This window comes from Phaenicophaeus curvirostris, chromosome 21 (genome assembly GCF_032191515.1).
Source record: "Phaenicophaeus curvirostris isolate KB17595 chromosome 21, BPBGC_Pcur_1.0, whole genome shotgun sequence".
Lineage (NCBI taxonomy): Eukaryota > Metazoa > Chordata > Aves > Cuculiformes > Cuculidae > Phaenicophaeus > Phaenicophaeus curvirostris.
The window spans coordinates 2,638,221-2,662,297 of NC_091412.1; the positions used below are offsets into that span (position 1 = coordinate 2,638,221).

The 24,077-nt window shown below is 49.4% G+C and overlaps 1 protein-coding gene across 3 annotated transcripts in view; it reads left to right on the forward strand.

Moving 5' to 3' along the window:
- The first annotated feature begins 485 nt into the window (after positions 1–485).
- The window catches only part of RCC1L (RCC1 like), a 67,433-nt gene continuing 43,841 nt past the window's right edge, over positions 486–24,077 (forward strand). Inside the window, exons 1-11 of one of the 3 annotated variants that reach the window (XR_011338938.1) lie at positions 486–770; positions 2,371–2,500; positions 4,963–5,091; positions 5,903–5,969; positions 7,080–7,131; positions 9,295–9,379; positions 10,406–10,587; positions 11,990–12,074; positions 13,114–13,287; positions 14,633–14,718; positions 16,555–17,031. Coding sequence is in view for 2 of the 3 variants with exons in the window: in XM_069874152.1 (XP_069730253.1) it covers positions 486–770; positions 2,371–2,500; positions 4,963–5,091; positions 5,903–5,969; positions 7,080–7,131; positions 9,295–9,379; positions 10,406–10,587; positions 11,990–12,074; positions 13,114–13,287; positions 14,633–14,718; positions 16,555–16,632 (1,353 nt within the window). In the remaining variant the exon portion in view is untranslated. Of the gene's footprint in view, positions 771–2,370; positions 2,501–4,962; positions 5,092–5,902; positions 5,970–7,079; positions 7,132–9,294; positions 9,380–10,405; positions 10,588–11,989; positions 12,075–13,113; positions 13,288–14,632; positions 14,719–16,554; positions 17,940–24,077 lie in introns of those variants that run through there. The other 2 variants (XM_069874152.1, XM_069874153.1) reach the window with 2 other exon arrangements.

Consider the following 24,077-nt stretch of genomic DNA (forward strand, 5'->3'; position numbering starts at 1 on the left):
CTAGAGCTCCCTGGGACCAATTTAGGTCCTTCTAAGACCCTTCTAGGACCCCAAAGAAGCCTCTAGAGCCCCCGGGATCCCTTTAGGGCCTTCTACAAGCCTTCTGGATCCCCAGAAACCATCTAGAGCTCCCTGGGACCACTTTAGGTCCTTCTAAGACCCTTCTAGGACCCCGAGGAACCATCTAGAGCTCCCGGGACCCCTTTAGGGCCTTCTAGGACCCTTCTAGGACCCGGAGGAACCATCTAGAGCCCCCTGGAACACCTTTAGGGCCTTCTAGGACCCCGAGGAACTCCAGGTTCTGGGGGGGACTCTGGGTGGCAGCTTCCCATCCAGACCTGGCTCTGGCTAAGGGCCCGCTTCCCGCGCTGTCGGGCCCCACCCCCCTCAGCCGCCGTTAGCCCCTTTAAGGCTCGCCCCGCGCGCGGGAAGGGGCGGGCGTTCCCGGCGCGTCACGTGAGGCGGCGCGGGGGCCGCGGCCCAAGATGGCGGCGCTGCGGGGGCGGCTGCGGCCGCTCCCGCCGGCTCTGAGCCGGGGCCGGTCCGGGCCCGCGCGGCCGCGTAACGCCCGGCAGCTCCGCGAGGCGGACGAGGCCGCCCCCGTGTTCCAGTACGCGGGGAAGGCGGCCGAGAGGACGCACCGCGTGTTCGTGTGGGGCTTCTGCTTCGCCGGAGCCCTGGGCCTGCCCAGCTTCGTGAGGCCCGACGCGGGGTGGAAGAAGCCGCGGCGCATCCAGACCACACCGTACCGGCTGGAGACCGAGGAGAGGGTGGGAGCGGGGAGCGTGGCCAGAGGGGAGCAGTGAAGCTGGTGAAGGGGCTGGAGAACAGGCCTTACGAGGAGCGGCTGGGGGTGTTTAGCCTGGAGAAGAGCAAAGCATGTTTGTTAGCGTAGTTGGAGGCTTCAGACCCTTAGGAGGGGGCCTTTGAGTGGGATAAATATTTTGGCGAGTCTCTCAGTACCAAACCCAGGTCTTCATCTCGTGGTGCCTGCATGGCCCTCACCTTGGTATTCTGAGAGCCATCTGTGAGTCGTGATGAGCTCCGCTGTCTCTGCATCCTCCTCCTTATGATATGGGCTTTTGATAGTACAGCAACGACTGGCAGCACAGCAAGAGAAGGGGATTTTGAAGCAGAGAAGGGTCTTGCCATGTTAGTGCCCATAGCAGCAGCAATCATGAGCACGAGCGTCTGGCTGTTCATGCAGAGTTCTCTTTTATACTGGTAGATATTTGACCTTCTTGAGGGAACTGGGGTTTAGCCTTGAGAAGAGGAGGCTGAGGGGAGACCTCATTGCTCTCTCCAACTCCCTGAGAGGAGGTTGTGGAGGGGAGGGAGCTGGGCTCTTCTCCCAAGTGACAGGGGACAGGATGAGAGGGAATGGCCTCAAGCTCTGCCAGGGGAGGTTCAGGCTGAACGTTAGGAAAAAATTTTTCACAGAAAGGGTCATTGGGCACTGGAACAGGCTGCCCAAGGAGGTGGTTGAGTCACCCTCCCTGGAGGGGTTTAAGGGATGGGTGGCTGAGGTGCTGAGGGGCGTGGTTTAGTGATTGATGGGAATGGTTGGACTCAGTGGTCCAGTGGGTCTTTTCCAACCTGGTGATTCTACGATTCTATGAACGGGGCTAGGGGAACAGGAAACAGGGCAGGAATTGGGAATGGAGAATGGCAGTGAGGTGGGGGCAGGGGTTGGTAATGGGGAGCGAGGGCTGGAGTAGGGGCCGGTGGGGTTACTGAATGGAGCAGGGGTTGGGGCAGGGGATAGGACAGGAGCTGAGTCATGGGGCTGTGCTGGGACTGGGAATGGGCTGGGGCTGGACAGGGTCCTCCCAGGCCGTGCATCACCCCTCTGTGCCCATGTGTCCTGGCAGTGGCTGCTCTCAGCCTGGGTAGGTGTGCAGACACCTGATAGAACAGCTCTGTTGTGACTTGGGTTTGGTGTCGCCAGGGTAGCACTTGTCTGGGTGACTTTTGATATAACCACAGTAGCACATGACTTGGGAAAAAGTATATGTATATATACGAGAGCTGTAAGAGAGCAAGAGTTGGAACAGTGTTTATCAGAGTAGCAGGACCTGCTTTCATGGCAGCTTTCAGTTGGGCAAAATTGGAACCTTGTGTCAAAAACTATGTTATTTTATCTGCATGTCTCAAACATCATGCTCTGCTGTCTGGTTCAGAGAACATCAGAGCTTTTCTGCTGGGCTTTCTTTGGCAAAAAGCGTAAAACATATACACCGTGGTTTTGGGTTGTCTTTGGATGTGCCCTAATGACGGAAGGGTGCTGCCAGGCAAACGGCTTGGAGTGAAACCTCGTTTTCTAATCCATAGTTTATAACAGAAAGGTGTGGGTTTTGTTTGTCTTCAAAGATATCCTCTGCTGCCTGTGGTTATGGATTCACGCTGCTGTCCTCTAAAACCACGGACCTCACCAAAGTGTGGGGCATGGGGCTGAACAAGGATTCCCAGCTTGGATTCCAGAGGAGCATAAGAGATCGAAGTAAGGATTGAGGTGTTTCAAAGACTTACAGGGTGGCGCTACAAGGATGCATGTGTGATGTGAGAAAGTTCACGTTAGAAGGCATGAAAAATGTCCAGGAGGATTTGATTCAGAGTACAAGGCTGTGTTTGTTTTTTTTTTTTTTAAAACTAGGGGTTTTGGAACTTAGCTGTGTTTTAATGTGCTTTGTAATTGGAGTATGCGTCATTCCGTGCACTTGCTTGGATGTGGCTGAAGTCTAAGTAACTGTTGGTTCTGCAGAAATGAGTGTGCATTGGTTAAGGTGTTGCTTTTAATCTCTGTAGTTTGATAGTAGACAATGTAGTGCACTAATTAATGAAACAATTCTACAAGATGGTTTGCTCATCTCTATTGCCTTTGCATCTATAAACCAATTTCCTTTCTCACTGAGATCGTTTTATACAGTCAGTTGAATTTTGTGGGAAGCTGTAGGGGGCGTTATTTTACTTTAATACCAAGTAGCACTTGAAGGAAAACCGTGCTATTCAGTCATCCTGTCTTTGACCAGGCTCTCAAATGCACTGAAGGTGCTGATTTCTGTGCAGAACACTGCCACCTTCCACCTGACATGAAAAACTTGAACTTACTTGCCTTATAGTGTGGCTGTCTCTTAAATGTTTGAATACATTCCTCCATAAACAGCTGGGGGAAAATCACACATTAAAAGCAGTTTCTTTCCTTGTGTGTATAAGGCTGTAATCCACTAAGTTATGGTGCGTCTGATATGGGCAAAAGATTAAACTTTGTGGCAATGCAAAAGGCAAATTGCAGCTACTGTACAGATGCGGCAGGTCAGAGGTTCAGCTGTTGTGTGCTGCTGCCAGTGTGCGCACGCAGCAAGCCTGTGCACTTCAACAGCAGCTGCAAAACGAAGGGACCACAGAAATGTCCTCCCCTTTGCTCTTAAAGGTTTCAGCTCTCATTTTCTGTTCTTTCCGTGCTGACGTCTCCAGAATATCTTGCCATTTTCTTGTTTTTATCTGAGCTGTGGATTGTTTTTGCTTGAGAGACCAGAAATAGTTTAAACGGTTCAAGCCCTAAGTAAGGGATTGTTTGGTGTTTGGTGGGATCTGTTGGAAGTGCAGTGCAGATCAGCAGGATTGCCACTGTTCTGTATTTAACTTCCCACAGACGAGCTTCCCGATGGATGTGCTGCTCCTTGCTCAGTTTTGCAAACTTTCTTTGGTACCTGCTAGTGTACCTGCAGATACTTCGTGTCCAGGGGTATTTGCAGCCTTCTGACTTTTAGATGGTTGTATTTCATACTCCAACTCTATCTGTTTCTAAGCTAAGCTACTAATAATTTACTCTAACCCTGTCCTGCATTAGCCACTTCGTTGTCTCTTTTCTCTCAAGTCCTTCAGATGTTATTAGTGCTGATACAGTTCATTACCACAGACCTCAGTAGCTGAGTGGTTCTGCTGGAAGGAGCAGAGAGAGGAAAAGGGTTTTTTTGTTTTTTTTTTTTGTGACTACCCCATCTCTTTAGACAGTTGGGGCCTTCACTCTCAGGTCCTTCTGCATGGCGTGGCAGGTCCCACCACTTGCAAGGAGCCCTTTGTGGTGCCCGTCCTTCCCATCCACTAGTGCCTTACAGTAGAAGGAGGTGTAGATTTCCTGATGCCTTTAACTGAAAGCAGTGAGAACTAGTTGCAGCACTGCTGTATGTGAGCAGAATACTGCTTCAAGCCCTTTGGGATTTTATTTCACTTGTTACAGTGGCTTCCTTTGATAGCAAAGCTTTTTATCTCCTCTTAACCTTTTCCCTGGTACTGATTTATGTTTAGCTGTTCATTTTTTTCCTTTCTTTTTCCCCAGTTGACTGTAATTGATTACATATTCTTCAAGTTACTAAATCTTTTCCTGGTACAGCCTGTCACTTTCTTTCGTAAACGTTAGATCTCTTATCCCCTATGGAGCCAGGCTAGTTAATGTTTCTTGCATTCCTTTTTTTCTGAAAGGGCCTTTAATCTCCTGTTCTTTAAATATGAAGCCCTAAGATGATGTTGTTCACCTTTGGTGCTGCCTTTCTGTGATTGCTGCTGTTATACCTTGTCTGCGATATCCCCAGTTGCAGAGTACTTAGTCTGTGCTTGGTGTTAAGCTCTCTAATCAGCCTTATTCGCCAAGGTGGTTGAACACAGGGCTGAAAGCCTCTGTTTCTCAGTTCTGGCCACCTGAAGCCATACTGATGCTTTTAAGTATGGTGGATTTTTGATTAGGAAGTGATTATTGGCTTCAGCTATCCCTGTGGCTTTTAACTTCCTCCACTGAATCCAAATCACCCTTGTACTTCAACTACTATTTTGGATTTCTGAAAAACATCTGTTTTTGTAATAAAACAGAAGAGTGCATGTGTCTGTACAATGGCATTGGCAAATTCAGGATGGATTTGCTTTGTGGAGGCTACTGACTTTTTACATTTGTCTCTCTTCCTTAAGCTAAGGGCTATGAATATGTCTTGGAACCATCTCCAATTCCATTACCACTGGAGAAGCCGCAGCAGACTCGAGTCTTGCAAGTCTCCTGTGGGAGAGCCCATTCGCTGATCCTGACAGACAGTGAAGGAGGTACAGTATCGCTTCTGCTGCTGACAGGGAATGCCTGACTGTTCTTTCATTAAAAACTCTGGAAAAGCTTCTCTCCTGTCCTTCAGAGTTGGACCCCTGAGGGAGGGCTCTGAGCTGATAACTGTGCATTGAGCTCTGCTTGGCTCAAGTGATACATGAGTTGGAAGCTTTTTCACTGGAACTGTTGCAAAATATGGTTTGTTCATCTAGCCCCAGGTTTGGTTTAAGTGTAGCCTGTTTGTCTTGTTCAGTCAGATGTGTTTGAATTCAGTTCTGGATGGCTATGCCAATACTCCTGTGTTACTTTTCCCTCGAAGCCCCAGAGTGCTGCACTTGTAAAAGTGATTAATTAATGGGCCTTTATACAGAAGATCCTGTTTGTGAATTGGCTTTCCACATCTCTGGGAATTCTCTGGTGCAGTGGCTTCAGCGCTACGCTGAGCGATCCAGTGCTGCTTATCAGTGGGTGAGCTGGTTGGCTGGTTGATTTAACACTCCTGAGGGAGCACTGATCTATTCCTGAGTCTCCTTGGCAACGGCAGGATGAATTAGGCAATTACTGAACAACAGCCAGTGGGCTCCAGGTACGGCTGCTGTGCCTGCAACGATATCACGGGGATATTGTTGATGGAAATGGATTTGGTCACTTGAATTTAAGTGGACTTGGTTTGAGGAAAGCTTATGCCAATTTTTACAGTGCTGTGTCCCACTTTTCATACTGAGTTCTGCATGAAAATATTTTGTGTAGCTGAAAAGAGAATTTCAGAGGATTGGACGGTAATAAAATGTGTGATGTATCATTGTTTTTCAGTTTTCACCATGGGGAACAATTCTTATGGACAGTGTGGCCGGCAGATTGTTGAAGATGAAACGTACAGGTGAGAATCCAAAGATTCTGAATTTTCTTAATGTTAAAAACAGAAATGCGTGAAAATAACCGCAGAAAAAGCCTGAAGGTGGGAAAAACCTGGTAGTGTAAGGATTTCAGATTAAGGAGTCTGAGAACAGCCTTTTATGCTGCAGGTGCCACATAAATAGCCTGGTTTTAAACCCAGGCTGGGCATGAGCGCTGTTCTGGCCACCTTGACAAAGACACAAGAATGTCAGTGTGTGCCAGTTTTCACAGGGAGAGGAGCCAGACTTCATTAACAGCCTGAAGTAATTGGTGTTAGTAGTCACCCTTTCTCTCCTCAGCCTCTGAGTGCAAGTGCTATTTCCGAGGGTGTGAAAACGGCATTTAGTGATGAAAGAGATGTCCTTTTGTGAATCTTTTTGCTGTAACTGCCTTTGAATCTGTAGTGCTTTTGCCTCGCAGAGGTTTTGTGGCTGCATCGAAACATATTCTCAAAATGCTCTGTTAACATAGTAGTAGCGTAAGCAGATAGTGGGAATGTGTTGAAAGTTACTGTTCCCTTGGCAGGGCGTAGAAGAGGCCTTACTGATTGCTCTGTGGTTCACAAGGCTTGACTTGTAGAGTTTAAGAAAAGAGCTATAATTTTGGCCCCTCTTTTTCACCTTGATACTGGCAGTTAGCCATTAGGTTGTTCAGAATTCCTGGTTTTGTGGAAGAATGAAATGGGTATTAATACTGTGCTGTGCTCTGGGACTCAGATTTGGTTAATCCATAGTTAAGCCCAGTATTTATATAGGTGCTGTGGCGTTATCTAATGTCTGTGCTCATCCCAGACTAGGAAGTGTTTGAGGACTTCCAATTTCCACACCCAGCTTCCGTGAGAGGCTGTGTTTAAAAAAAAAATGACAATTCTTAACTTCTTAAATAAGAAAATTCAAAATTACTCTCCTTTGCATAGTAATTTTACAGTGGATCTGTGCTCTTTCACTGTATATGAGGACACATGAAAATCTTTTCTTGTAACATCACAGTGGCATTCAGTAAGGCAGGTCTGTGTTCACGTTTTTCAGTTGCAGTCCTTTGAAATTCTCTGTATTGCCTTTTCTCTTCTCGGTGGTGGTTTGATGGTGTCCAGTGAAAGCCATATCATTCATCGGCTGAATGAATTTGACAGCAGAATTGTCCAGGTAAGAGGACCTTATGAATCCAGTTCTGAAAGCGATTTGAAAACTGGCTGACTAGCTGAGCCTAGAGGGTGTTAATCAGCGGCATGAAGACTAGTTGAATACCATTAACTAGTGGTGTATCCCAGGGGTCAGTATTGGGTCGGATGCTGTTTGCTGATCTGGATGGTGGGGGTGGAGTGCACTCTCGAGAGTTTGCAGGAGACAGCAAACTGGGAAGGAGTGGCTGATACACTCAAGGGTGGGTGGTGCTACCATCCAGAGGCTGGAGAAACAGGCTGACATGAATCTCCTTGAGCTTCACAAAGGGAAGAGTGAAGGTGCGTGAGCTAGCAGCCTGCCCTTGCTGTAGAGAAGGCAATTGGTATCCTGGGCAGTAGCAGGAGATCAAGGTCCTTCCCTTCTGTCAGCGTGGGTGAAGCCAGACTCGGAGTATTATGTCCATTTCTGAGCTCTCCAGTTCAACAGACATGGAGATAGGCCAATGAAGGGCCCTTGAGGTAACAGAGGGACTGGAGGAGCTCTCCTGTGAGGAAATGCTGAGAGAGTGGAGACTGTGATGCCTGGAAAAGAGAAGGCTGGGGGAGTGTGTCTTAGCAGTGTGTATGAATACCTGAAGGGAGGATGCATAAAGGATGGAGCCAGTCGTGTGCAATGGCAGGATAAGAGGCAGTGAGCACAAACCGAAACACAGGAAGTTTCCTCTGAACATCAGGAAGTGCCTTTTACTGTGACTGAGCACTGGTACAGGTTGCCCAGAGAGGTTGTGGAGTCTCCCTCCTTGGTTGAAAAGCCATGTTGACCTGGTCCTGGACAGCCAGCTGTAGGTGGCCCTGCTTCAGCAAGGAGGTTGGACCAGGTGACCTCGAGACGTGCCTGCCAACCTCAACCAGTCTGTGGTTCTGTAATGGAAGAGAAAAATCGGTGTGCAAATCACTTATTGAATGTTTTTGAAATGACATGGGGCTTTCCCATGTGGTTGCATATGAAAAGCACAAGGTGGCATTTTGTTCCATCCCCTTGGAGAGGAATTGCAACTGGCAGTGCAGGGTCTGAACTCCCTGAAGAATTTGATGGGAATGTGAATGCAGTGTTAGCTCACTTGATGTCTAGGTAACGCCTGCATGGCAGGGCAGTCGTTCTGATGCCTCACCTCTTGCTGTCCTGATTTCTTGCTCTTGTTGCCCTTTGACACTTTTATATCATTTGAACTGTTTTATTTTGAATTTTGTCTTCCCCATTTCAAAAGTGAGCTGTGTGACTGTTCCCTAGACTAGCCAGTGTTTCCCTGGGGCAGGCTTCAGGAGAGCAAGGGATGGCAGAGCAGCATGAATGCCACTGTCTGCCCATGGCTGTGGTGTTTCCAGCCGCAGGAGCAGTTTGTTCAGATGTTGGTGCTGCTGTAGCAACAGTATTCTGTGAGAAAAGGTTGCTCCTGTTGCATCCTAGAAAGCAAGTGTCATTCTTTAAGGTCTTTATGCTGAGAGTATGCCATGATACATCCCATGAGGTTTTGCATTAGGCTTGTAAACTTTGTTTGGATTTTTCATGATTCTGGTTTTTTCAGCGGGGTTGAATAAATGGTTCCTGTTTGTGCTTTGATGACAGCAGTTATGTGCGCAATATTCTTGATAGTCAGTCTCTTAACCTGTGGATGCCTTTAATCTTTGGCTAATTTTTAATGTCTGCTCTTGAAGATCTTGGCTTTAATTCATGCCAAGCCTGTGGCAGACGTGATTGCTAACTCAACGTAAATGTCAATTTGAGAATAGATGTGTTCCTAGAATGCTTACATGGCAAAGAATCAATAGCAGTTTGTAGCTGGTATTGAGAGCCATGTGGGAAGGGAGATCTCTTATTTACTCTGTGCCGAAGTTTTTTTGTGTGTGTTGTATTGCTGCACTGAGCTTTCTGTTAACTAGGCCTTGTTTTGGACCTCAGAATAAATCAACTGCAGCATTGCTTTCCACAAAGAAAAATCTACTGTTTTCTGTGCCGTATCATGCTCTTAGAGCCATTTAGAGCCATTTGATATGGAGAGAAAGGGCAAAATCTGAGTGGCTGGGCATTGTAGAGGTTCATTACTCAATTTGTCTGCCAGTAATGCTTCATTAAATTGATTTTGAACACATGGCTTTCCCTGACCAGCTCTGACTTTGTGTGCAGGTGGTGTGTGGGCAGGACCACAGCCTGTTTAGAACGAAGAAAGGCGCTGTCTATGCATGTGGATGGGGAGCTGATGGACAAACAGGTAGGAGCTCAGCTCAGCTTGCTTTTCAGTGAATTGATGAATAGAGCAAGGGTGTCCTAATTCAGAGCCTGTGATATACGTTTATCATGCATGTGTGAACAGAAACAGGCTGGTGTGTTTCTGGCTGCGTGCAGATGTTCTCAGTACTCTCGTGTAACCAAACTGAGACAAACCATTTCATTTTTAGAGGAGCTTTAGGATGCTGTACTGGTGATCCAAGTGTACAGTCTGAGGAAAGCGTCTGCTGACTGAAGCTTGTGAAGGGATGTGGAAGTGGCATGGAAAGGATAGCTCCCCCGTTCTGTGCAGGCTTTGCCTTCCCAGTTCTCTTTTCAGGGTCTGTTTTGTTTCTTGGTCCCTTTGAGCTGATGGAGAGCTTTGGCAGCTGCTGCTGCTTTAGCGTGGGATCTTCGGCCAGGCCCTTTTTTTGGTGGCTCTTGCTGTCGGAGGACTTCCAGTCCTTCCTGCTGTTTGGTCCCGCTGCTCCAGAAGCTGGGTTCTGCCCGTGGTGCTCTTTTGTGGGCATACTGTAGACCCTCTTGTTTGCCATCTGCTTTCTGACCTCTTGTCCAGGAGGCTTTTTGTCCTGTGACTTGTTTGCTTCGCAGCCTCTTCTGCTGCTTCATCTGCTGTGGTCTAAGCAGATTGCAGTGTGCTGGCAGTCAGGGTTCTCCTTGCAGAAGACGAGGCAGCTAGTTTGAAACTTCCTGTCTTTGGGGATGTCTGCCTGGCTTGGTTACTGCTCTCTCATACACTTTGGTCTGTGCAGGCCAGAGAGATGAGAACCTAGACTGCTTTCCAGGTGTGACCGTATACAGTTGTTTTGTACTCTAGAGAGGTAGGTTTGGCCAGTAGAACTGGTGTTTGTGGTTGCTTGTCTATTGAAGCTGGTAGTTAAGAGAGATGGACAGGAAGATGTCTTTTGGAGGAAGGGTTATTGGGTTATAACATGACAAAATGGTCCTATGCAGGTGTTAAAAGTATGTCTGGAAAAAAAGCCTTCATCGTCTCTTTGTTTCCTTCCAGGTCTTGGACACTACAACATCACCAGTGTTCCTACCAAGCTGCGCGGTGATATTGCTGGAGTAAATATTATCCAGGTCTCTTCCTATGGGGACTGTTGTCTGGCTGTTTCAGATGAAGGAGATGTCTTTGGTTGGGGAAATTCAGAGTACTTGCAGTTGGCATCTGTCACAGAAATGACACAGGTCAGTTGGCTTGGAGGTGTGTTCTTACATGTTTCAGTTCAGCTGCTATGCATGAAGTTAAAAATTACACGCTTCTCCCTGCATAGGGCTCCTTTGACAGTGGTATAAATCGCTACAAACTAACACCACTAGCTGGCTGGTTTTACCTATGCTTACAAAACCAATCTGTCTGAAGTGCTTGTATAGCTTTGGAGTAGTCTTTCCCAGCTATTGATAGGCAGAGGCTTGTCTCACCTCACCCCGTTAGTCTGTTCTAAAAGAAGAGCCTGTTCTGTGCTCTCCTTTCCTCATCCCATGGACTTGGCACCAAATTGAGATCCAGCTCGAGTGCTTGTGCTGGTGTCACGACAGGAATTGGTCTCTTGGCTGGCTTAATCTAGGATTTTAAGCTGTCCTCCTTTGAGCGTGGTGTTTGTCCACATAACCCCTGGAAGTTCCTTCCAGTCAACCCTTGGTAGGTTTATAGCCAAGTCCTAAACAAATCCCAGTGTCTCACAGATAAGTTTTCTGGAGCAAATTTAAGTGTGGCAAAAATACCGTGCTGATTTGGCACTGAGCATTGTGATACTGAAGTAATTAGGCAGATGGTCTCCTCTTACAGTTAGTGTAGGAATGGAGCCGGGGAATTAATTATACTCAAGCTAGTCTTGGCAGAAGGCTAAGAGCAGACAATTGTGTTAGTATGGCTTTAGTAAAATATGTATCTTTGTTTTCCGTGCCTCTCCTGATGTATCCTTAATGAAGGGCTAACTACTTAGACCCATGGGGCTTGAAGACAACATTCAGATTCAGTGATGTGGTAGTTCCCTGGCTGGGTTTGGTGCATGATGGAGGTCAGGGGGGTCTAGAGCAGGTGAGCAGCGTGTTTGCCAAAGTGGGAGTTTTAGGTATAATACAGATAAAGTCCAAACTGCAGAATAACAGAGCTGGTTGACGTGTGTCAAGCCATGTAAATTTCTGTTGTATGGAACCACATCAGATAGGAATGATTTTCGTCAAGTGGTTTTTCCCTAGCATGTTCAGAAATACCCCTGCAGATTGAATTTTAGTGATCTTGTCCATTGTGAAAACTTACAAGTGTGCACACCTGTTGAGATTCCCATCATGTCTGACTTGGAGAGCCAGGGATATAAGCAGACCTTAAGCATTCCCAGCTTTGTTGCCATGGAAGTAAGCTTTCTAGTGGGTAACTTTTTCCACTTTACACTCTCAACCATAATGGATTTAATGTAGTTTTTTTAACCTTGGGACTTATGTTCACTCTGTTATTTGGGCATAAAGGTTTTCTGTCTCAGGAATTTGGTGTATGTGAGCTCTAACCAGAACTAGAGAACAAGTGAAAAATATATGTAGCATTAGCAGTTTACAACCTTGTCTCTAAGGCTTTTGCAACCTTGTACAGGTGAATGTTCCCAGACATTTGCCGTTCAAGATTGGGAAGATAAAGGAGGCGGCATGTGGAGGCACTGGAAACGTTGTGCTAACAGGTGAGTTCACTTCGACAGTTGTCCCCTTTAGTGCAAAGCTATGCAGTAGATGGGTTATAATAATATAATGGAGCAAGCATCTTCACTAGAAACAGGGAAGTACTGTCTGTTATGAGGAAAGCTGGGAGACTGAGAAACCTGTGATTTAAGAACCTACTAGGGAGTTATCTGCAGAGCATTGCTTCCAGTATGTGCTGTTATGAGCACTTATGCAACCTAGAACAAGAGCGTGGTTGCTGCTGGCTGCTCTGATCCCTTGTTTTTGCCACACGTGGCCCACAATGAAGATAAATACAGGGAGGCAGTAAGGTAACACTTCAGAGAAAGATGAGCTTTCACGCTCAATGTAAATCTGACACCTAAGTAAATCTTGATAAACTGGGCTGGGAAACAAAGGGTTCTGAGAATATGCAGCAGGCTTCTCGGTGGATGCTGCTTTGGATTGCCAGTGGCCTGGGGACCACATCTGGAAAGTCACCAAGTGAAGGAATGGAGGAGAGGGTTGTCCTAGGATACTTTTATGAAGGATCAACTCAAGCTGTTCATAGTATATAATGCAGTGGTTGTGATGATGAGATTTGAGCTTCTACCATGAAGAGTGCAGAGCTAGCAGACGTAATAACTTTGTCTGTTGCTATCGAAGTGCTGCCTTTCCCAGGCACAGCTCAAGGCAGAGTGCCTGGCAGAGCGACTCGCCTGCCACTGGCTTGGCTGTGCCTCAAAGGAAAAAGCAGTGATAATAAAACACTCAACTTCTGTCCCATCAGTCAGTAAGCTGAAGTATTTTATCCAGCCTGCACTATGTTGGCATTATTTCCTCATGAAAGGTTTGCCTGAGAAGCTTGATCTGCTTGCTTTAGGAAAAAAAATCAAGGCATTTGGATGGAAAAGTATTGTTTGCTAACTGTAAGTAATCAAAAGGTGCTAGACTGCTGTGGGAGAAAGGAAAATATCCCTTTGGGTCTGATGAAGTTTTGGTCATGGTGTGAATTTCACAAGTACAGACTTTCTTACAGAATGTGTTCTTATTGTAATGCAGAAGAAGGAAATGTTTTTGTCTGGGGATATGGAATTCTTGGGAAAGGACCAAACCTCACAGAGACAGCGATGCCAGAGATGATCCCACCCAGTCTTTTTGGCTGGTCAGACTTCAATCCGGACATCCGTGTTGCTCACGTTCGCTGTGGCCTCAGCCATTTTGCAGCGATTACTAGTAAGTTTCTAGTCCTGCTGTCAAGGAGAAGTCACATTGCTTTATTACTGGCAGTTAAAAGGGAAAAAAAGCACCCTTCTTTAAGTTTAAAGAAAACTGAGGAGGGGTGGGGAAAACATCTACAGCTGGCAAAGCAGTTTCTAATTTGGGTGCTGCTGTGGTAAACCTTATTTTAATGTGAACATAAGGCTAATATGTACCTGTTATTTTTAGAACTAACTTATGCTTTAATTAAGCATTATTCTTCTAAAGCGAATAAAAGATTTCTCTCAAACAGGAAACCCAGGAAGGTTATTTCATTTCCTTGTGCAGAATGTTAGTCAGCTGCACTTTAGAAGCAGCAGGGATTCATGTGATAAATGGATAAACTAAATCCATGAATCTAAGTCAGAGGTGGACGTCAGGGTTGTGTGGCTCTTCTGACCAGTCAAGTTAACAGTCTGAGGTGGGGAGACTTGCATATTTCACATGCAGAGGGTACAGTACCTTGGTATGGACCTTATGTACTGAGACCAGGCTTGCAAGGAAGTTTTGAATTTGAAGGTCACATACAAATGGGCAGCAGAGGGCAGCAACACAGAAACCCATCTGCTTGGTAGGGAAAAGAGATTGTGTGCTAATGAAAAGCACACGGTGCCGGTGCATTTGGTCCTTCTTGGGAGGTGGAATGGGTGATAATGTCAGGTTACAGGGTGTTTGGAACTGGTCTCATCTAGTATTCAGGAAGCATTAGAAACAGTGTTCCAATTAAGTCACCTTAGATCGTTTTGGCATCTCTGCTGTGGGGCTGATCTGAATGCTTTAGAGATCTAGATGTTTTGCTGAGGAGCTTAAAAATCTCCACTGCAGGTGAACACATATATGTTCTTTTCCCCCATTGTTGCTAGGCAGTCACTTCTGCCAGGCAGGTGGATAACCAGTCCCCAGGTAGTGTCTTAAGACAGATTTCACTGCCTTGCTTACCCCATTTGCTGTGCTGGTAGCTGATGTGGGTCAGCTATAGTTGTCTAACTTCCAGCACAAGTGATTCATTTCACCACAAATGATTCCTTGGAATCTCTTCTGCTGCACTTTCTTCAAATAAAATTCCAAAGGAAGAGCTGTAAGAGGGGGAAGCAAAGACTTGTGCCCAGAACATGTTGCTTGTCCTCTGCTTCAGAATCAGTTTCCCCAAGCACAAGTACATTTGTTGTATTTGGAACCAAGCTCCATGGCTTTCACGCTGCATGTATAACCCTTTATACTCCTAGATGTACTGTAGCCACAATTGCCAGCATCACAAATATAATTCTTCCTTTTTAATGACTTTGCCCTATTTTTTATTCTTCTTTTTCCCACTTTATAGACAGAGGAGAACTGTTTGTGTGGGGCAAGAATATAAGAGGGTGCCTGGGAACTGGAAGAATGGAAGACCAGTATTTTCCATGGAGGGTAAGGATGGCAGTGTTAAGGCCAGGAGTACATTCTTTAGCTAGTCTTTGTTATCCTTAGGGCAGGAAACATCATATGCTGCCTGGTTTTGTTGAGTAATTTTGAAAGAAGTGGAAGCCTAAGATAACTGTAGAACTGCTTTGTTTTCCATAGATCCTTGCCTGGCCTGCTTTAGGGATGGAGGGCTTCAGTAAATGCTTTGAGCCTTCTGATTCTGCTGTTTCTGTATAGATTTGAGATCCCAAAGCAAAATCTGGTACTGTGCTATCACTTTTGAACAGTTCTTGCCTTCCTTCTGTCCGCAGTCTTCTACCTGCTACCCCTTACTGCCTGTTCCCTCCACTCTAACCTGCACTTCTGTACTTGTTGCTGAGAAAACCACCAGTATTGGTCATCTGTGATGCAAAAATCTTTCACTACACATGCAAATTAGGTGAACATTTTGGTCATGGTGGTCAGACTATAGTGGCAGCAGGTCCCCATTGCAGCGGGCTGCCTTCCCCTGCTCCTCCTCCAAGTCAAGCAGCTATGGTGGTGGGTCACTGCCTGTGGGGATCGTAGCCACGGAACTGTTTTCAAAGCTGTTTCGCAACACTTCCAGTTCCACTCCCGCCTCTCAAATGGTTCCAAGAGCCAGACTCTGTGGGTGTAAAAGATCTTTTGGCTCTGGAGTTTAGCACTCAGCCTGACAGATGTTCTCAGTCTCCGTGAAGGCCAAATTGGAGAGGAGGGAGGCAGTCAGTTGGACCACCCTGAAGTCCTTTTCCGTGTGTCTGAACTTTCAGTGAATGTGTTTCTTCTGCATTCTTTCTTCTCCTTTTAAAACCAAACAAAATAAGACCAACTCTAGAGCATTTGCCTACAATCACACTGCTGTGGCTGGGTGGAGTCTCTGAATTCACCAAGCATGGCACATCCAGGTTTCCCGAGGTGTGGATGCAGAGGGTTATGCTCCCTCAAACAGCCAGCTTACTGCAGCAAGCCGGGGGCAGTTACCAGGGTACTTTTCTGATCGCCTGCCCTAGAAGTAGCCATCTCCCCCTCCCTTAGCTCCAAGGAAAAACTTGCCTTTGTAGCCCCTGGTTTCCTTCAGTTTGAAGCCAGCTTTATGTGGAAGAGCTGTAACTACACTAGTGAGTGGGGTCTGCTTAGCATCAAAGCAAAAACTGCCATTGGCTGAGTTGAGCTTTTGCCTCATTCCAGTCCTTGCTGATGAGAAGAGGTACCTTGTGGTGCTTTTGCAGATCCTCTTCCTGCTGCCCGGATTGCTCTGCTTGGTCACGCAGCTTGTGCTGCTGAACAGATGGGCTGGGGCTACAGTCTCCTTGCTGTCTGCTAGAGAGACCTCTGTTTCTGTCCTTCCAAAGTTTTACATGCTCCTGTGCAGGGAGAAGGGGAACATTTCACAGCTCGGTGCACAAGCATGTCTGGTGCTGAATCTTGTTTTCTCTGGGTTTTCACTTTGGCAATTCCACAGGTTCAAGTCCCTGTGAAACCAACCAGCATGTTAAGCAGGAGGAGAAAGAGGAAATACCAGGTGCAAAGTACAAGCTTGAGAAATAATGGCCTCTTCTTCCAAGTGACAGGGGACAGGACAAGAGGAAATGGCCTCAAGCTCTGCCAGGGGAGGTTTAGGCTGAACATTAGGAAAAAAATTTTCACGGAAAGGGTCATTGGGCACTGGAACAGGCTGCCCAGGGAGGGGGTTGAGTGGGCGAGGCGCTGAGGGACATGGTTTAGTGATTGATAGGAATGGTTGAACTTGATGATCCGGTGGGTCTCTTCCAACCTGGTGATTCTATGATTCTATAATTGTCTCTTGTGTGTCTGATCCAGGTGACTGTGCCCGGTGAGGTGGTGGATGTTGCCTGTGGAGTTGACCACATGGTGGGCATGGTGAAGTCCTTCACCTAGTGATGCTGCTGTGCCTCAGTGCTGTGCTGACAAAACGGGGGACTTGGTGACAAGCTTCTTGGAAAGGAAGACTTGTTCCATGAAGCCAAGCAAGAAATGACTGTGAGCAGTGACAGCCAAAGCAGTGCCTAGGTGTGTTGTCATCTCTACGTCGTTCAAACAACATGGCCTGGCTGCAGGAGAGATTTACATTCCCTAGGGAGTGTGGAAATGCAGGGAGTGCTCTGGCTGGTTCGTGGTGAGCTCCAAAAGAGTCTGAATCCCAGCCCGCAGATGGAGAGTCCTTCTGTGTGTAAGGATGAAGAGCATCTCTCTCGGGCAAGACTGACACGAGATGGAATCTGTAGCACAAGGCATTGATTTATGGACGTTTTCCCTGTCACCAGCTCTGGAGCGTCAGTGTTGGGCTAAGGCAATATATTTCTCAAGGGAAAAGATTTTTTAATAACTATTTTTGATGTGGAAGAAAAGCCATGCTGGCTTTTGGAGTCTGACACAGCTGTCCCGGGCATCCACTGCCAGCTGCACTCTGCCCAGGCCCCTGTTCCATGTGGGAGCTGGACACAGCCAGGGGCCTGGAGGCAGGGATGTGCTTTTATCCCAGGCCGCGACAGGCTTTCAGTGTCAGCTCCAAAGACTGAACACCCAAGGAACATGTTTGTTAAAACTGGAGAAGTGAGAACTTGTTTGCAGGGGGAAAGCACTGTTAAATTAAAGACAGCATGGAAAGGCTGCCCTTGCTGTGGGATGACGGCTCGGGGGTGACAGCTGCTGGTCTCTCCTGTTTGTGGAGGTACGCGGGAAGCAAAGCTCTTCTCTTGGCTACCCGCAGGGCCAGTGCTTGGGCAGTGGATGTGAGCAGCACTCCCTGCTCTTCAGCTACATTTGTCTCCATGTGCTGTTCACAAACCACTGCCTTTGGGTTTTTTTTGGGAGTTCCTGCACTCTTTCTGTCTTCAGGGATAGTCACTCTGTTCCAAAGGGTCCTTTAAATTAGGCTTTTGGTAGTGCCTGCAGTGGGCAAGCAGCAGCACCTTGCTTCTTGGTACCTGCTCAGCAGAGAAGTTGATGAGTGCATTTAGGACACTGTGAGCTGCTGGAGATGAGGTGCAACTGCAGTAGGTACCTGTATCAGGCTCTTAGCAGGTGTCCCACTAAAACGTGGGAAGCTGTCTCTGAAATAATCCAGAGGCCACACAGAGCTGTATCACTTCTCTCGGGGTGGGATGCTTCTACTGCGTAAATTGTTTTAGCAAGATCCAAGCTAATATGTTTTTAATAAAGTGATTATAAAGTCCTCATCAGTATTAATGGGAATATTCTTGAGCTTTCATTTCACACATGAGCTGCCCTGCCTTGCATTCTGCATTTCAGCTTCAGCATTTTTGTTCACAGTGGTGTGATGGGAACCCTCAGCTGTCAGCAGAGAGACCTCAGCACCCCCAGGATGGGTGTGATTGTGGGCAGGCAGCTGTCCCAGGGGGTCACGCTCATACTTTGGCTCCATGAGCTCAAATTCCATATCAAATCTCTTGAGTAATTACCAAAACTCAGGGGGTAAACTTGACTTTGAAATAAATCTTGAAAGGCTTTGCATAAAATTAGGACAGGTGAAACAAAGTACACAGAAAGTGTATGAGTTGCTATTAATGTTACTGTGTAGCACTGTGATGGGTTGAGGCAGCAGAAGCTACCATTGGATTGTGGCAGGTGTTCACTGCTGTGCATTCCCATTAATGCAGCTTTAATTCACACCTTCTACACTCGACTCGGGCAACTGGAGCTGCCCAGACGTGTCTCTGGCCTCATGGGAGCAGCTCTGCCCTTTGAACAGGAGGAAGCTTTTTAAAGCATTGGAAGCAAGTATCAAAAACCATGGTAAGGGCCTTTTTTCCAACCCCCTTCCCTGTGTGGATGCTGCTGTGTGAGGAGGGTGCACAGCGTTGCTGGTTGGTGCCTGGCAGCACAGCAGGCTTTTCGCTGCTCTTGTTCGCACATGAATCCTGCTGCTGTGCGGGGCTGGGCCTTGGGGAGAGCTGGGGTGAGAATTAACGCTGTGTTGAACCTGGCTGTGTCGCAGTCTTGCTGTGCAATAAATTGCAAAATCTGTGTGTTAATGAGATGCCAGCAAGGTCTTGAGCCCTAAACAGGAGTGTTGTATGGCTTAATGCAGTGGGAGTGTTGGCACTTCCAGCACAGTGGCTGTGGGCATTCTCAGCCTCACTGACTGATGGGAACAGGGTTAGTGGCAGAGCCCACGCTCTGGAAACACCAGCACTGGTCCTGGTTTTGGTTAGGGGGGTTCTGACCTTGGCCAGGTGCCCAGCGAGCTGTGCTGTCTCCCCGTCCATCAACAGGATGGGGAGAAGGTCTGAGCTCGGGGGTCGTGACCCTTTCCTCAGTATTGGGAAGCATCTCTGGGCAAACAACCCTGGCTGAGAGAGCTGGGGGTGTTTAGCCTGGAGAAGAGGAGCTGAGGGGAGACCTCATTGCTCTCTACAACTACCTGAAAGGAGGTTGTGGAGAGGAGGGAGCTGGGCTCTTCTCCCAAGTGACAGGGGACAGGACGAGAGGGAATGGCCTCAAGCTCCACCAGGGGAGGTTTAGGCTGAACATTAGGAAAAAATTTTTCATGGGAATGGTCATTGGGCAGTGGCAGAGGCTGCTCAGGGAGGAGGTTGAGTCACCTTCCCTGGAGGGGTTTAAGGGACGGGTGGATGAGGTACTGAGGGACGTGGTTTAGTGTTTGATAGGAATGGTTGGACTCAATGACCTTATGGGTCTTTTCCAACCTGGTGATTCTATGATTCCTGCTCCCTGTGGTCCATCGCAGGCCCGGATGTTCTCCAACAGCAGGGTGCACAGTGGGGAAGGAGATAGGGCATGAGCTGAGTCCAAATATAGCTGAAGATGTGGAGGGTATGGATAGAAGGAAATCAGAGCAAGTGGATGACGAAGTCTGTGCTGGACCCTGACTTGCAGCATCCCTGTGCAGGGCTCTCCCTGTGCTGCTAGGAAATAGTTAAGACAAATAATTTATTTATGTAAAGGCTCAAAAAATAGAAAACCAAATACACACCCCCCACCTCAAAGCCAGACGCGACCTGAGAGGTTCTCATTGCCCTCCCTGTGACAGCCAGGGCCGTGCAGGAGCCCTGCTGTGGGGCGAGGAGCCCAGGGCAGTGCAGGTGTGCGCTGAAAGCAGCTCTGCACCACTTCGTCCTTCAAAGGAGCCAATTAGCCAGCCCAAAATATACCTGCATCCCTAAATATACCTGCAGCGAAGGGGTGGGTGGGGTGTGTTACAGGGATGCATGTGGGAGCTCAAATTAGAACGAAAATAACCTACTTGATTTTGCATTGATTAGCAAGAGTAATTTGCCCTCCAAACACCACCGTGCTGTGGGGTTTGGCTTAAAATAGCCTGAAAGCGCATCAGGGCAAGCTCACTCGCACCGAGCCGGGTGGAGCAGGTTGTGAGAGTTGCAGGAGGGGAGAGACCCGTGTCCACAGGCCCTTGGCAGATGCCGAGCGAAGGGGCTACCGGCAATTCCTGCACTAGAGCCAGCCCCAGTGTGGCTCTTGTGGATCCGCTCAGCCAAACCGGGAATGAACCACACGGACACCGGTAAAACAAGTGACTATTTAAGGCACCTGCGACGTTACAGCAAACTCAGCAAACTCACTCTTTTCTCTACAGGCTCCTTCAAAAACAAATGACTTGGAGCACGAATAACTAGCCTGAAGCAGTCAAAATACTGAACCAGTATCACTTATCAGATGCTGATTTTTTTTGTACTTCTTGTTTTTGCAAACACTCCTCTCCCCAGCACAAAGCATCATCCTGGTCAGGTTAAGTAAGAAAATCAATACTAATGTTAAACGCCCTCTGTGCGTGCAAGTCTCACTTAAGGGGTGTAGGTGCCACTTCACCAGCCTAAATCCTGTGCAGTTGCCCTACGACACCACTTGTTTCTGCGGGCGGCTCAGGCAGCGCTGAGATTGGATGGCGGCACAGGTACCGATTTTCATTTTTAAATTGGATTACCCTCCCAAGGAGCTGCTCTGCGCTGAGGCTGCAGTCTGCATTCCAGATGAGAAATCCCACAGTAAATTCTTATGTGAAGCCTTTTACACTTCACCAGAAGAGCCAAAAATGGGTTACACTACGCTAAAAAGACTTTCTTAGTCATGGTTTATGTAGATGAGCCTCTTGACTTTAAAGTGGCTATAACTGGGTTGGGGGTGAGGATACTTTGAATTTCACTGTTTCTTTTCCTTGTGCACTTCTGTCAGCCTCTGCAGCTCCTCCTTGCCAAGATGTATGTGGTGGCGCTTGCTGAGACTGCGACAGCAGCAGTGGTGACCACCCTAAAGTATCCTGTGATAGGACAAGGAAGAATGGCTTTAAATCGGAGGGGGAAGATTTAGCGTAGATGTTAGGAGGAACTTGGACGAGACCCACTGGATCATCGAGTCCAACCATTCCCATCAATCACTGAACCACGTCCCTCAGCACCTCATCCACCCGTCCCTTAAACCCCTCCAGGGAAGGGGACTCAACCCCCTCCCTGGGCAGCCTCTGCCAGTGCCCATGGGAAAGCAAGTGCTGCCGGGCCTGCCGGGGTCTGGAGGGACTTGGTCACCATCATCTGTGCTCAAAGAAAGAACCGTTGGGAGCAGAGGGAGTGGAGTGGGTGGAGAGAAGAGGAAGAGCAGCCCTGGGCCCCAGGGCTGCTGCTGCAGAGCAGGGGACACGGGGAGAGCTCAGCCGAGAAGAAGCTGGGCCCATTAGCAAAGAGCAAGTGTAGAGGATCTCGTGTGAGATGGTGGAGAGGTGGTGGGCAGTGACTGCGCTGGTGGTGTTCTTGTAGGGAGGGAATTGCAAAGGGATTGCGGGGAAAGCTGGACTTGGACATTTGTGGGAACACAAATGGCATCAAGAGCCAGGACAGAAGCAACTGTGAAGAATGGACAAGATTGGCCGAGCAGGAGAACGGCCCCCATTGAAATCCAAGGGCAGGGCAGTTTCCAATCAGGATGTTTCTGCTGGACACAGCTCCTTTTTCCCCGTGTGTGAATTCTCTAAATGCTTCCCCCTCGGTGTCTGCCCAGCTGGGCCCTGGAGAGAGAAGAGCTGAGCAGCCCCGTTGCAGACAGCCAGCACGGCTTCCCCACGGGCACCGCGGGCCTGGCTGCTGGAGTGGCCTCGCGCGGCAGAGCGAGTGCCCGAGCGGGCAAGGGCAGATCTGCGCTGTCAGCTGCCTGGGCTGGGGGGAGGCGTGTGCTGTGGTGCCCCCACTGTGCCCTGAGCCCTGTGCCCTCCTGCCGTGGGGCAGCCTGGGGGAGCTGCCTGTGGGGCTGCAGTGGGGACGCGGTGGGGTGGTGGGGAGCAGCCAGAGCCCCTGCCAGAGCCCAGGGTGGGAGGGTGGTGGCCAGGGTTGTGGGGGCCAGTGGTGCTCCGGGCGTGGGGCTGTGTCTGTGAGTCCTGCAGGGCCTCGTCTGTCCTGGTTCCCCAGCCAAAGTGCTGCTTGCCGTGGGGCAGGGGCCGGGGGAGTCCCCGTCCCCCCCAGGATTGCCTGCCCGGCTGGTGGTGGCTGAGCCCTGGGGGCAGCTCTGTGCCCTTCGGAGCTTGGGGGATGCGATGTGGGGCTGGGCGAGGCTTTTGCCCCTCTGGCGAGCTGTGTCCTGGTGCCCCTGCACTCCCTGCCCACCCCAAGAAGACACAGAACCGGTCTAGAAAGCAGCTTTTAATGAAATCAAAACTCTACAAAGAACAAACATGAATACTTTAAACAACACTAACAGCGAAAAAATAGGAAAACACAAACAAACACCCACCCTCACCCTGTAACAAATAACCCAAATCCCTCCCCGAGCCCCCAGACAAGCGGATCGCTGCCCCAGCCCCAATCCCCCTCCTGCCCCAGCTCCGCCTGCCAGAGCCCTGCGCTGCTCCTGACATCCCGGTGACAGGGGATGTTCTGGCCCAGGACGCTGCCCTCGTCCACGGGGACACCAGAGCCCAGCGAGATGGTATTGCTGGGGTGGTGTCCTACTCCATGGGCACATCAGTGGCGACGCTGATGTCCAGGATGGGAAGGGTGACGTCTTCCATGGGGACGTCTGTGCCCACGGAGATGTCCAAGAGTGGGGTGTCATCTCCCTCCATCTGGACATCGGTGGTGACAGAGATGTCCAAGATGGAGGGAGGATCCACCTCCGTGGGCACAGGCGTATCCTGGGCGCCGCCACTGCCCATGGGTGCCCCCAGGGCCTTGGCCTGGCAGTACCAGGGCCCCCAGAGCACCAGTTGCCCATAGGGGGACCCTGGGTTTGCCCCGGCCTGGGGGAGCAGCCAGATGGGGGCCCAGAGGTCAGCGCCTGGGGGAGCAGCGATGTAGTGGCTCATGGTGGTGGTGACGTGGCTCATCAGGGCTCTGCTCCTCTTCTTGCTGGGCAGGCGGAGAGGTGGAAGGTGCAGGATGGATCCACTTGCTGATTTGGATGGGAGAGAGAGAGAGAGCTGTGCTGGGCTGGAGCTACGGGGAGTCTGGTGGGGCCCCCGCCGAGCTGTGTCCCAGCCCGGCCGTGCCCCTGCTGTGCTGCGGGGCAGTGGGGAGCCTGCAGCAGGGAGCATCCCTCGGGCGGGAGTGCCGAGGGGCCAGGGCAGCCGGGGATGCCGTACCTGCTGGGGGTGCCCAGGGGCCCTGCGGTGCCCCCCACGACGGGGGGGCCCAGGGGTCCGGGGATGTTGCCGCTCGTGCCCTGGTGTCTTGGGGCTTGGCTGAGCCTGAAAGAGAGACATGAGCGGGCGCTGGCACTGCCAGCCCGAGCTGGGGCAGGAGGGCACGCGAGGGGTCTGAGGAGGAGGAGGGAGAGGGGCAGGGGAGGGAGGGCTGTGCATTTGCCCCAGGGTGTCCCTGGGTGCGGGGTCGGGGTCAGTCCTTGCTTCACGTGGAGAAGGCTGAAGGGCACAGGAAACCTTGCAGACACTGTGGAGTGTCAGGTGCAGACGCTCTGAGTCTCTGAGACCCTGGCACCGCAGCGAGGGTGCCCAGGGCTGGCAGCTCGGGGATCGGCTCCTCTCTGGTTGGTGTCCGAACCCCGAGTGTTGGGCCGTTGCTGTGCTGGCTGTTTCTGTTTGAGCGTTGCCGGGGACGAATGTTGGGGCTCCCAGGGTTCTGCACCCGATGACAGCTCTGGTCAGGGAGCCCCACCAGAGTTCAGAGTCCCACTCGGGGGCACCATGGAATCCCATATTGAGTGGTGTCCCAGTATGGGACCACTGGGACCAGTATGGTTTAATCTCTTCCCCAGTGACAGGCAGTGGGGCTTGTGGTGTCAGGAAAAGGGGCAACATTTTTCAGCTGAAGGAGGGGAGATGCAGATGAGCTCTGTGGAAGAATTCCTTTCTGCTGAGGGTGGGGAGACTCTGGCCCACG